The sequence below is a fragment of the Micropterus dolomieu genome, linkage group LG05 (genome assembly GCF_021292245.1).
Source record: "Micropterus dolomieu isolate WLL.071019.BEF.003 ecotype Adirondacks linkage group LG05, ASM2129224v1, whole genome shotgun sequence".
Lineage (NCBI taxonomy): Eukaryota > Metazoa > Chordata > Actinopteri > Centrarchiformes > Centrarchidae > Micropterus > Micropterus dolomieu.
The window spans coordinates 9,103,247-9,116,453 of record NC_060154.1 but is presented as its reverse complement, the minus strand read 5'-3'; the positions used below and the strand labels follow the sequence as shown (position 1 = coordinate 9,116,453).

The 13,207-nt window shown below is 41.0% G+C and overlaps 1 protein-coding gene across 1 annotated transcript in view; it reads right to left on the bottom strand.

Annotated features, from left to right (window-relative positions):
- Window positions 1–13,207, bottom strand: part of hmcn1 (hemicentin 1) — an 82,066-nt gene that overhangs the window by 20,408 nt on the left and 48,451 nt on the right. Inside the window, exons 39-66 of the mRNA XM_046049979.1 lie at window positions 12,807–12,958; window positions 12,415–12,538; window positions 10,278–10,453; window positions 10,012–10,108; window positions 9,629–9,751; window positions 9,387–9,542; window positions 8,283–8,564; window positions 7,966–8,133; window positions 6,957–7,070; window positions 6,607–6,693; window positions 6,272–6,463; window positions 5,976–6,149; window positions 5,760–5,873; window positions 5,367–5,512; window positions 4,558–4,708; window positions 4,046–4,243; window positions 3,857–3,970; window positions 3,579–3,766; window positions 3,162–3,258; window positions 2,735–2,896; window positions 2,513–2,626; window positions 2,202–2,404; window positions 1,609–1,690; window positions 1,390–1,521; window positions 1,002–1,151; window positions 627–786; window positions 393–517; window positions 74–257 (exon numbers count right to left, since the gene is read on the bottom strand). Coding sequence (XP_045905935.1) covers window positions 74–257; window positions 393–517; window positions 627–786; window positions 1,002–1,151; window positions 1,390–1,521; window positions 1,609–1,690; window positions 2,202–2,404; window positions 2,513–2,626; window positions 2,735–2,896; window positions 3,162–3,258; window positions 3,579–3,766; window positions 3,857–3,970; window positions 4,046–4,243; window positions 4,558–4,708; window positions 5,367–5,512; window positions 5,760–5,873; window positions 5,976–6,149; window positions 6,272–6,463; window positions 6,607–6,693; window positions 6,957–7,070; window positions 7,966–8,133; window positions 8,283–8,564; window positions 9,387–9,542; window positions 9,629–9,751; window positions 10,012–10,108; window positions 10,278–10,453; window positions 12,415–12,538; window positions 12,807–12,958 — 4,165 coding nt within the window. The remainder of the gene's footprint in view (window positions 1–73; window positions 258–392; window positions 518–626; window positions 787–1,001; window positions 1,152–1,389; window positions 1,522–1,608; window positions 1,691–2,201; window positions 2,405–2,512; window positions 2,627–2,734; window positions 2,897–3,161; window positions 3,259–3,578; window positions 3,767–3,856; window positions 3,971–4,045; window positions 4,244–4,557; window positions 4,709–5,366; window positions 5,513–5,759; window positions 5,874–5,975; window positions 6,150–6,271; window positions 6,464–6,606; window positions 6,694–6,956; window positions 7,071–7,965; window positions 8,134–8,282; window positions 8,565–9,386; window positions 9,543–9,628; window positions 9,752–10,011; window positions 10,109–10,277; window positions 10,454–12,414; window positions 12,539–12,806; window positions 12,959–13,207) is intronic.

Below are 13,207 nucleotides of genomic sequence, written 5' to 3'. Positions count from 1 at the left end.
GATGCACAAGAAGTTGTTCTTGATGCAGCACCATGTGTTACAAACTCTTTCTGAGCCCTGTCCACTGACCTACCGGAGCATCTGTCCAGCAGAAAGAAGTCGTATGTAGGAAGACACTGGCAGAGGTAGGCCATTTCTCAGCCAGTTGAGCTGGGGTGGGGGAGAGCCTGTAGCAACACACTCAATGTTGACAGAACTGTCCAGAACTGCGGTCAGCTGCTCAACTGTCTCGCTGTTGCCGTCTATCAGAGGAGGCACTGAAAAATCAAAATGGCAAGCAAACTCAGTGGCATAAAAACCCATGCTAATATCAAGGACAAGTCACTCAAACTCTTTGTACTGGACGACACATGTAGTATGTATTTGAAAAAAAGAAGAAGAATTAAACCCACCATATACATTCAGATTGAATATCCTGTCCTCTTCTCCCGCAGCGTTGGTAGCCACACAGGTGTACTTGCCACTATCAGTGGTGTGTGCTTCAGTCACAGTGAGTGTGCTGCGATCTGGACTGATCCTGATCACAAAGGCATCATCGTTATCAATATAAAACATCACTTATCACTGGATTGGTCTGACGTAAAATCCCCAATTTCCATTTTGTTCTTTACCATTTAAGGTATTACCTGAGCTCCTTGTTCCTCGTGTTGCTGATGACTTTCCCATCCTTTAACCACTGGATGGTTGGAGTCGGGGTTCCCTGGGCTTGGCAGACCAGCTGAATGCTTTCATTCAGCAGGACTCCCATTTCACTGGGCAGCTCTGATCCAGTTATACTGGGAGGGACTAAGAGAAAATAACTGGTTTTAGCACAATCCTATGAATACCATGAGAAACCATGAATTGGAAAATAATTTATCTGTATGATAACACATGTTGACACATAAAGCCTGACAAAAACATTTCATAATATACTATGGGTCTTCCCTGGAAAAAATAAGCTTTTGCATTTCTTAATTTGAAAATGATTTCTAACTTTTTTACAGTGGCTCTGTATGTACCTTGTATGGTGAGGTGGTAGCTCTTGCGTGCCTTGCCCTCCACATTGGAAGCCACACACGTGTAAGTGCCACTGTCAGAACGCTGTGACCGTGCAATCTGCAGCTTGCTTCCTCCTGAGAAGATGTGCATCTCCAGAGAATCTGAGTTCTCTAAAGAAACATGAAGTTCATATGTCTGATATGAAATGACATTGTTGTTTGTTTTTTATCCTGTGTAAACTTATTGAGAAACAACAGGTACTTTGTTAAATGTAAGATACTGATAAATTGTGATATAATCACCTTTCCCAAGAGGAGATGCAAACAGATAACAAAACAGTATTTTGTGGTTTGTGCGATTAACAAAAAACTTTCAGTACAGCTCACTTAAACTTAAACACAGGCGTACCTATGGGTCGTCCATTCTTCAACCAAATGAGGCTGGGAGGAGGGATTCCAGTAGCATCACAGGCAAAGGTGGCTGGGTTACTGATGGTTTCCACCACACTCTCCTCTGCTGGGCCATCAATACTGGGAGGGACTGAAGAGGGAGAGAGATTATTTTTAAGTGTTAAGCTTTGTTTGAAATAACAGAGTTTTTCATTTATTATTAAATATAATGTGCTACCATAGATATTCAAGTGGAAGTTCTTGTCCACTTGTCCAGCAACATTGGTGACCTTGCAAACATATTGTCCAGTATCAGACACCTGAAGAACAGAGGAGACATATAAGGAAGATGTAAAAAAAAGAAAAAGAAAAAGAAAAAAAGACAAACCCCACCCCCCACAGTAAAATGTTGCAAAAGTTGAGAGGGCATTCCTATTGAAGCCCATAATGATGTTAAATGATGTTTTGACCCATCAGTGTACTGGGCCCGATAAAAGCGATGTAATTATCAAGCCCCAACCTAACTTATCTTTAAGCTGCCTTTAAATCCTACACTCACCCAAGCAAAGAGCAAATACTTGGTGGCTTGAGCCAGTCTTATATTTACAGTGTTTCTGTTCAGGTTAAACTACAGTGGCTGGCCCAACTGGCTTGATAGGCAACATCATCTGAATGCCATTATGGTTAAGACAAGAGTGGCTCCTACAAAAACTCAAATTTTCATAAAAAAAATAGCAGTATGTGACAGTAATGGCCACCCTGGTTGACTTGGCATGCTATCGCTGAGAGAAAGAAAAAGAACAGACAACATGACATTCATTCATCTCTTACCTCTGAGCCTTTGATCTCAAGCATCTGTCCCTCTGCCAGGATGCGCAGGTTGGCTGATTCTGTCACCACCCTGCCGTTCTTGTACCAGGTGATGGTGGGAGGAGGCACAGCGTTGGACTCACACTCCAGAGTAACTGATTTACCAACAAGCACATTCACCACCACAGGAGAGTCCCCACTACTGTCCCGGATGCTTGGAGGAACTGAAAGGCAGAGGAGAGAGGAAAACATTTACTATCAGTTTATCATGTACAGCTAGAGGCCAAAGTGAGGCGCTCAGTGTGCAGTACACATTGTGGATGTGTACTGACCGAGAACGGTGAGGTAGATGTGCTTGTAAGCCTCGCCTGCGGCATTCATGGCGACACAGCTGTACTTTCCTCCATCAGATACTTTTGCTTTTAGAATCTGTAGCGTACGACCACCTAAAGGCAAAAAAGGACATACAACGAAAAATGGCTTCAGTTGTCACCCACTTTTTAATGTTCAATCTATTCAATGTGACCCTGTAGATAATTCCAAGTTTGCAGTACCTGGCATGATGAGTGCATTGGTGTTGGCTTGAATGGGCCCCCTGTCATTTAGCCAGCTCAAGGTGGGAGGTGGGAAGCCAGTAGCTTCACAAGTGAGAGACACAAAGTTGTTCACCACTACAGTCACAGTCTCTGGACTCATGCCCATAATGGTGGGAGGCACTGAAAGGAAAAAAGATAAGAAACATTCTGTATAGTAGTAAGTAGTATTATTTTTTATCTTAGAGAGCAGAATTAAAAAATAGATTTAACACTTCAATGATTTGCCAGCCTTTAACAGTGCTTCTACTTATGTAGGAAGTACTGCTAAGATACATGGCTAAATGTAGATGTATCTTATCTTTTCATCCAGTTCATCTTTTCACAAAACGATTAAATAAGGCAATTTAGAATGTAGGAACTACATACATACAATTTCCTGACTCACCATGAACATTAAGGTTAAAGGATTTTTCTGCACTTCCAGCCACATTGTCAGCCACACACACATAACGCCCTGTGTCAGACACCTGAGCAGTCAACACCTGATGGTTAAGAAATATGGAGAAATAAAGAATCCAGTAAGAACACAGATCTACTGTACATACATGTACTATATTAAAGTGACAGAGCACTTCTTTTTAATGTGACTTATATTACCAATGTATATGTGTGTCTGACTTATTAAGTAACACACAAGTCACTATAAATTTCCAGCTATACATGTTTGTTGTATCTGTATGATGACTGAAGACTTTCTGTGGTATATTAGAGCAACTTTAACCTGGAATGGATTTAAATGCAAAAATGAGCTATGGTAATGGAGACACATTGACAACAACTATCTGTGCTTCCTGGTTGTTACCTGAAGAGTTCGGCCATTGGACATGATTCTATGTAGCCCATCGGAGCTGACTGGCTGACTGTCCTTAAACCAGGTGATCTTGGGGGCAGGGTTTCCATCCACGTGACACTCCAGCTGGGTAGTTTTGTTGACTAAGACTGTGACCTCATCAGGTAAATCGCTGTCTGTTCCCCGGATGACTGGGGGCACTGTTGCAGGGTGGAAATACAGAATGAGAAACTGTTCTCTTTGTTAAACTGACTGATACCTATGCCACAAAGAAATGTGTTTTTACTCACATAATACTCTAACATCATACTGAATGGAGTCTTCTCCTGCTTCATTGACAGCCACACATGTGAACCTGCCTGAGTCTTCAGCCTGGGCTCTGGGAATCTGTAACACTCGCCCACCTGAAAATAAAACTCATTAGTAGGATAGTAGGAACTCATTCTCTGCCTGGCTCCCTCTCTTTCTTTGTATCTCACCTGGCAAGATCAAAACTTTGTCACTGGAAGTCAGCAGTTGTCCATCTTTGTACCAGGTGAGTGTTGGAGGGGGGACAGCATTGGTCTCACAGTACAAAGAGATGGGATTGTTGAGTATCACATCTCGAACATCCCCTCCAAAGCCTGGGGAAGACGTGGCACCACCAACTCCACCAGGCCTGCTGAAATTAGGTGGAACTAAATAGGGGGAAAAAAGAGAGGAAAAATGTTTAAACCCTTCTTTGAGCATTTTTGGAAACTTTATTTCCAAAAACGTGGTTAGAAACACAATCAAGGCTATGGCTCTGATTTTATGTCAAAGGACGCTGATTCTAAAATGAATGGTATTATTAAAATAAATAATAGAAGCACAAATTATTATTGCAGTTTTCTATATGCAGTTTTAGTGTTCCAATAAAAACACAGAGACAACAGCACAAGAAAACTCTATGAGCCCATGAAATGCACAAAAAGTCTCAGTTAACACAGTGGCATCAGTCAACCCAGTTCACCTTGTATATTTACATCAAAGTCCTTCTCATCCTCTCCAGCTATATTAGTGGCTACACAGGTGTAGCGGCCAGTGTCTGACACCTGAGCATGCTTGATCTGAACGATACGTCCATTGGCTGTAATGGACACATGGTCATCTGCCTGCAGTATCTGTGGAGGAAAAAAGGGCATGAGAGAGGAGAATCAGAGTAGTAGCTTTCACAGGTACACACACACACACACACACACATATATATATATATGAATAATGAAATCTAAAGTAATGTATTGCACACTTTTTATTTATATACACAAAAGTGCAATAACATGTGGTTTGTATATAAATATTTCTTGTAAATCTCAACTTAAATATTAATGTAATCAAATCAAATATAAAACCAAACCTATTTGCCAGTGCCAGGACATTACCTTTTATCTAGCTTGTTAAAATTAGTTACCATCAGAGTCCAGAGCCATGATGCACCTTCTGAGCAACAGGTTAACATATATATATTCTGAACAGGTATCAGCAGAAACATTTTTCTTTTATCAGGGTGCAGCATAAACTATTAGAGTGAGGTGAAGTGGTCTCCTGCTGTTTACTCACGGAGTGCTTGTCTCCGTGTCTGATCACTGGAGCCCAGAGCAACCCCGTGGGGTCAAGCGACTACTTTGTGATTTGTGAATGTTCCTAAGACCGACATCTTCCCCAATACTAACCAGCATGCATGTGTGTAGCTATCCACTTCGCTTGTCTTGCTTTTGTTTATCTACTTCTCCCACACTCTGCATCCAGAGTAGTCTGCTGAGAATCAAATCAGATTTCTACCTGTCCATCCTTGTACCACAGTAGTGCTGGTGTAGGAAAGGCCTGAGCAGCACACTCTAGGGTCAGTGTACTGTTGACCTTGATCTTAACCTCTTTGGGGGCCAGTCCTTCCCCTGGGATATCATTCTTATTGATCTGAGGGGGAACTGGAGTCAAGAAAAATGTTTTAGATTACACTGACATACAGTATATTTATATGATCATCATTTGTCAAGAATTTACATATCATACATTAACAAGTTAAAATAATGTTAAAAATGTGATAACTGATAATGTCTGGCAGCAATTTTAGTAATATTTACTTGGTCATGTAATCCTATGCAATAGACTGTACTTTTTTTCTGTTTAAGTAATGAAAGATACAGCATGTTTTCAAAGATGCAGGAATCTCACCATAAACCTTGACCTCATAGTGCTTCAGTGTCTCTCCAGCCTCATTAGTGGCCACACAGGTATATCTCCCAGAATCCTCTTCTTTAGCATTGAGAATCTGCAGAGTTCGCCCACCTGTGAGCAGGGTGAAGCGTGGGTGATGAATGACAAAATACGTACTATACTACTGTATTCAATTCAGTTTGACTCCGTTATCATGTACATGTGATCTCAAACCTGGAAGGACCCGGACATTGCGACTGGACTCAAATGGAGTGCCGTCCTTGAGCCAGGTGATGAGAGCAGCAGGGTAGGATTGGACTTCACACAACAAAGAGGTTGGGCTGCTCAGAGTTACTGTCACCTCCTCCGCAGAACCATCAGGACCTGAACCAGCAATGGTGGGAGAAACTGCCAAACAGAGGAAGGAACAGCAGAGCAAACAATTCAAGAATATTACTTAAATTCATCTCAAATATTTTGATTAATTCTAGAAATGATCCTCAACTGATTAAAAAGAGATATGTTTGTACCCAGGACATTGAGGTTGAAATGCCGGCTGCGATCCCCTGCACTGTTAGATGCCAGGCAGCTGTACCTGCCAGTATCTACCACCTGGGCCCCAGAGATTTGGAGGAAACGGCCGTGAGACAAAACTTGGTGGCGTCTGTCAGGCACCAACAGCTGTCCATCCTTCAGCCATTTAATCTCTGGTACAGGGTTACCTGGGAAATTATTAGGTGAGGTTAACAAAGTGGTAATATATATACATTACTGTATTTCTAATGTCATTTACATCAAGGATTGATCAAGATCATTTTTGATTCGCAGAACAAATGATTTAGATGTATTAAATTATATAAATTACCTGACACTTCACATGTGAGAGTAATGTTGTGTTTCTCCTTCACTTTAGTATCCAACACAGTTCCCTCGTCCACAATGCTTGGTGGAACTGTCAAAATAGACTGAAAATCAATTACAAGGTTCTCACTGTCTCCCCATTTATTAAAAAGCTTTAAGAGTAAGATTCATGTTCATCAAATTTCTTCAAGTTGATATTAAATGAAATCAAATGACTTATAAATAAACAAACAAACAAACTCCAAACATAGACTAATAGTATTTTAATCTGTACAATGAAGTTGATGCAGACATTTCATTCAATATGATGCCATCTAACAAAATACTAAATTACAACATTAATTATATCTTTACCCAGGACGTCGAGATCAAAGTTCTTCTTTTCCTCTCCAGCACTGTTAGACACGATACAGGTGTACCTCCCGGCGTCCTCTACTGCAGCATGCATCAGACGCAGGCTCCGGCCCCCTAGAGATTAATCGGGCCAATTATTATCATTTATCTATTGTCGTCATGGAATGTTTTCAAAGGCTATGTCAGCATAAACCTGCCATTTTTCAAAAAACCAAAACATCCCCAGGACATGTAAACAATATTTCAAGCCTGTTGAAAGTAAATCCTCCCTATTTGCAAAAAGAATTTAGACTCTGAGGCTCACAGCTGTTAAAACATTTACAAACCACTTTAATGACATTCAAGACTGATTGCTTCTGTCTTTAAAATCATCCTTGTCTTAACAGGGTTCACGAGAATCTCCTCAGAAAAAAAATGGCATTTATTGGGTTCTCAAATAATTCCCATTATCCTGAGTTCATGCACAAAATGTAGATAAGTCAAAAACCAAAGGGGCCAACTTGACTGAGCGTGGTACTTTTAGTTCTGTACAAGCAATGTAGGTTGTGTGCTTAACTTCAGGAGGATGGTTTAATTTGGAAGCACCCAATAAATCTTGTTAAATGTTAAACACAATTCAAAGCAATTGCTCCTGATTGTCTTCTATCACAAATCTCTGTCTATTGAGTTTGGCCCCAGTTGCAATTATCCTATTACATATTATTACTGGTGATGTATTGCAACTGTTTGACCTTTGAAACCCAGCTGGGAAGCAAAATAGTTCAAGTTTCAACTCGTTTGAAGATTTAGACCATAATACATAAATTCTTGGTGGTTTGATTTCCTTGAGTCTGTTCCTTCATGACAGGACACTAAACTAAGATCTTTAAAGATACCTGACATGACACACAACATTTAACAATTAAGTCTGAAATATTGCACATTTTATTAATTGTGTAACTTGGGTTTATCAAAAGAACACCTTCCCCACAACATCAGAGAAACCCCAGAAAGTCAAACAGGAACTCACCCGAGAGGATGCGCACTGAGCTGGAAGCTTTGATTGGCCGACCATCCTTCAGCCAGGTGATGGCAGGAAGAGGGATGCCAGAAGCTTCGCAGCTCAGAGCAACTGGGTTCTTCACTACAACACTCACATTTTCTGGCAACTTTACCTGACCAATTATACTAGGTGGGACTGAACAAGAGGAGATGGAATGAGGGAAAGGGACAGAAAGTAAATGTGAGACCTTGAGATGGACTGTAACTCTCCAAACTGAATATTGGTGATAACAATAAAAAAGATTAAAGAAAAAAACAACTTGAAACCCAGTTGATGATTCATACCATGTACACTGATGTCATGCTTGCTGTCAGCCTGTCCTGCCACATTAACTGCGATACAGGTGTAGCGTCCCGTGTCTGACACCTTAGCATCTTTAATCTGCAACAGCCTCCCCTCGTTCATGATCTTGGCACCATGCTGGCCTGTGATAGGCCGTCCATCTTTCAGCCATGTCACCGCTGGTCGTGGTACGCCCTCTGCAGCACACTGTAGAGTCACATCGCCTCCTTTTGTCACAGCGACGTCATCTGTGTCACCCTCGCTGTGTCTGATGGAAGGGCGGACTGAAGTGAGAAAAGCAAGTGAGTTGGTGCACATGCTCCCTCAAGAGATTCTAAACACATCCAAAGTATATTAAGTATATATTAGTACCACATGATTTCATACTGTACTTCATACTCGTTCTGTCTTTCTCTCCTTCTTGCTTCTCCCTCTATCTCCCCTCCCTGCAGGTTGTAACAGTGGGCACACCTGAACGGCATCATGCCTATCAGTGCCGCCTGAGCCCTGCATTTCCTTCCAGTTTCTGCTGGATTGTTATGTTGAGCACCGTAGGGCTCAAGTCAGCATTCAGCTGAGTTCAGTGTTGCTATCAGTACCTGTTCTTGTTTTCTGTCACTACCTGCTTGCTAACTGTGTGTCTGGGTGCTTCTAAAGTCTCTTATTTGTCATTTCCTTGCTCTTTGATCCTTGCTAGAACCGGAAGTTATTCTGCTCCGCCATCTTGCAGATTGTCCCAAAGCTCTTATTTGCGCTCTGAGGAGTGAGGAAACGACAAATAATAGATTTGAGAAGCACCCATTGTGTCTCTCCATGCATCTCTGGTGGGCGGGACTTAGACACAAGGAAAAAACGCAAGTGAGGGAAATGTGAATGCAATTAAGAGACTTGAAAAGCACCCTCTGTCTCCTGCTCTCTCAGCCTGTAAGTCACTGTGCCTGAACAGCCTGTTACCAGTCAGTGTTTCTGGAGCCACATGGCCTGTTCTCCACGCCATTGCCTGCCTGCCATGCCATTCACAACAGAGGATTCCCCCTTGCCCAAACATCTAGTGATCAAAATGTATTTGATCACTAGATGTCAAGGATATGTTGGCAGACACGTACCATATACCTGCAGGCTGTACTCCTTGGAAGTGGTCCCAGCTGTGCTGGAGGCTGTGCAGGTGTAGGAGGCTGAGTCTGTCCTCTCAGCGCTGGAGATCTGTAGCTGTCGACCTCCTGACAAAACTCTGAGCCGTTGGTCTGTCTTGACCTCAGAACCTGGGACACACACAGACCACAGGTTAGGTTTGCTGTTGTAACATGTCACTACACTTTGTGTCTCTCTGTCTCATACATACACTTACCGTCCTTCCTCCAGGTAAGGCTGGGGGGCGGTATGCCACTGGACTCACACACCAGAGTGATTAGACTTCCTTCAATCACAGTCAAAGGAGAAACCTCCTCTGATCCGCGTATACTGGGAGAAACTGTAATAATAACAGGACACCAAAAGAAGGCGCTCAAATCTCATTCAACCTACATGGTAGTTAGTTTAACTGAGGTTAAAGGTGAGTCTAGCAAAACTGAACAGAGCAAAAACACTGCTTTGACATCTCTTTTTTGTGAAAATGTGAAAGGATGTTTCGTATCAACACTTCACATCAATATAAAAACTACACCAACGAACTACGGAACCTAAACATAGAATACCACAAACAAATGGAGCCAAAAATTAAGACCAACTCACCCCAGACATTGAGGTTATAGTTCTTCTCTGTTTTGCCAGCAACATTGGTGGCTTCACAGGAATACCTGCCTGAATCCTGCACCTGGGCACTATTGACCTAACATTTAGATTCACAGAAAAATCATGAGACTTGTAGATAACAATACAATGACACATTGAACTATAAGGCAAATAAAACAAGTGAAAAATGTGAATAGTAAATGAATAAAGGTTTTAATTAGGAGGCAATTTTGTAACAATTTTATAGTCTCTAACTCTAGCTGTACCTTGAGCACACTGCCATCCGCTGAGACAGTCAGACCAGGCTTCCTGAAGAGCGGGCGGCCATCTTTGCGCCAGGAGAGGGTAGGTGGAGGGATTGCATCGCTCTGGCAGTGCAGCTCCACTGGACGACCAAGCATTACTGTGGCATTCACCTCCTCACCCATGATGTTAGGTGGCACTGTGACAGACATGAAGGCAAGCTACTGACAATGTTTCTCTGACAGATTCTATCAGCAAAAATCTTCTCTGAACAGAGGACCATGTACACAAAATAAGAATTGAAAGTTAGCCTGCTAAGCCATTTAAATGCTGTAAACTCTTCATATTACCTCATAAGAAAACAGAATAATTACTTCCTGAGATGCACAAGCTCTGTTAATCTGGGCATATGGTGCATTTTAAGTACTAATTCTATCTTGGGCTATGACATCACTATTAAACCAGTTGTTTATGGTACCATTTGTTTTTGAGTATATTCATTTCCAAGAAGTTCATGAAACCTAATCTCCATGGAAATTGCTAACATGCGCACAGAGAAGCATAATGACTCAGGAGCACAGAAATTCCCACAACAATGTTTTTGTTCTCCTGTGATTGAGAAGTATTTGTCTGTGATCTGTCATCCAGGTCATAGTTATCCAAGGAAGGCTAAAATCAAGGGCAACTTGACTTGGTTGAATTAGTGCTGGACAGGATTACTGGGACCAAAACACACACCTCTGTGCCACAGAGAGGCAAATAGTGAAACAAAAGTTAAGTGACAACTTTGTTGCAACAACTCAGGTAGTCTCCACCCTATGTATGACAATGGCTCTATTCCAGCAGCAGATCGGAGTCCTTAAAAATAACATCTACTTGAAGTGGCAAGTTTTTTCACCAAGGTTTTCATGAGACATTCCCCCTTTTTTGGTGAATCTGGCCTGGTTTAGAAAATGACTAGTGGCCAATTTCCCCTGCATTATGGTTTTTGAACAGACTGAGCACAAGTAACTGGGGAAGGACAGAAACAGGCCCTCAGCTCAGCATTTGGCCAGACACAGGAAGCTGTTGAAGAATGGTAGTAATTACCACAACAAATCTGCCTTTATTTCTCTGGACAAGCTCTTTTTGATCTTTCTGAGGAAACGCATGTCATGGGGATGTTTGCATGTTTGCAGATGCCTGCATATGTTGAAACAGACATACAGGGGCAGACACACACAAGCACAGACTTTACAATCCCCTATATGCTAATGTTTTTCAAATATTGTTTTAGTATTTTAATTTATGCTTCGTGCTGGATCTGGTGCTCGGTTGAAAGACATCCTACAGTACATAACCATTACTCAGTAAAACAAGAAGTGGAACAAGGAAAAGACATATAATTAATGAACAGGAAGACTAAGGATAAGAACTGAACACAAGTACTGTTCTCTCAATAGTGCCTACCAACAACTTACCTGATTAAGCTTTTACAGCTACTTTTATACTAAAATTAATGTTCATTTCAAAGCACCACCCCCCAAAAAATACTTCTAAGGTCTGACTTTATTTGTAATATAGTGCATCTCTTATTATGTTTGGGTCATGATGATGATGGAAGTTATGTTGTGTTAAGCTGATAAAAGATTCAATCTCTGATACAAAAGTAAGTAAACGTAAACTTACTTTCATTGGTGATTTATGTGCCAATTTCTCAATTAATTGATTAATTGTTTTGTCAGTAAAATGCCAGACCATAGTGAAAAATCCTGAAGTTGACATTTAAATAGTTTTCTTTTTCTGTGACTAATAGTCCAAAACACAAAGATATTTATTTGTTTATTATCATACATGACAAAGGAAAGCTATAAATCGTAACATTTGAAAGGCTGGAATTAGAGAATTTCTGGCATTTTTGCTTGGAAAAAGTCTTATTTATCATTTGTCTAATTGATTAATTGATTTATTGCTGGAGCTAAAACCGGATATTACACATTTTTAATATTGAAACTGTGCCTTTAGTGGAACCAAATGTCAGGAAATACAATATTACTAACAATAAGACTATGTTAACAATGTCACTTCCAAAAGTATGTATGTATGTATATATACTACATGCATGTACTGTATATATACTACATGTATATAACAACAACTGACAAATGGTGATTTACTCACCATAAACTCTCAGGTCGTACTCTCTATGTTGTTCTCCTCCGGCGTTGACAGCCACACAGGTGTACCTGCCTGTATCACTAACCTGTGCACTGTTCAGAGACAGCACCCTGCCACCAGACAATACCTAAGCATACACAAATCAAAAAAACATAATAAATATAATAATAATACCAAATTATACAATGTCTCTATGACACTTGTACAATTAACCTCCGTAAGACATTATGCCACAATTTGCCTCATTACAAACCAATATAATAAGTTTGGAATAATGTTTGTACATTCACTGTGTTGTTTTTGGGCCTAAGCATCTCAAATTTGAATGGCAGGAAAATGTCATTACTTGATTGAAACATGAATTGATTAATTTATTTAAATTGATTTATGGGCACCTGTATGCCATGTGATACACTTGCCACTGGGCTGCCATCTTTGAGCCATGTGAGGCTGGGCAGAGGAACTCCCGTGGCCTCACACTCCAGCCTGGCAGCTTTATTCACCACAACTGTTACTGTGCCACCTCGGCTGGAGATGACCGGAGGCACTGCAAGAAAAAACAAAATTAGCAAGAAATAAAGCCGCAAGCGGCAATTCCCGGGTTCAAACCTTTTTTCGCAATATCGCCATCAAAATAATTTCACACATATGGTTCAACATTGTTATAAAACATATCCTGCAAGTTTTGTAACAAGTGGACAACCATTTTCTGATCTATAGCTTTATTTGTATCATTTCACGTCCAGTTACAATGCATTTATAGCGCCCCCTAGTGGTCGATTTGAATGAAACTTTC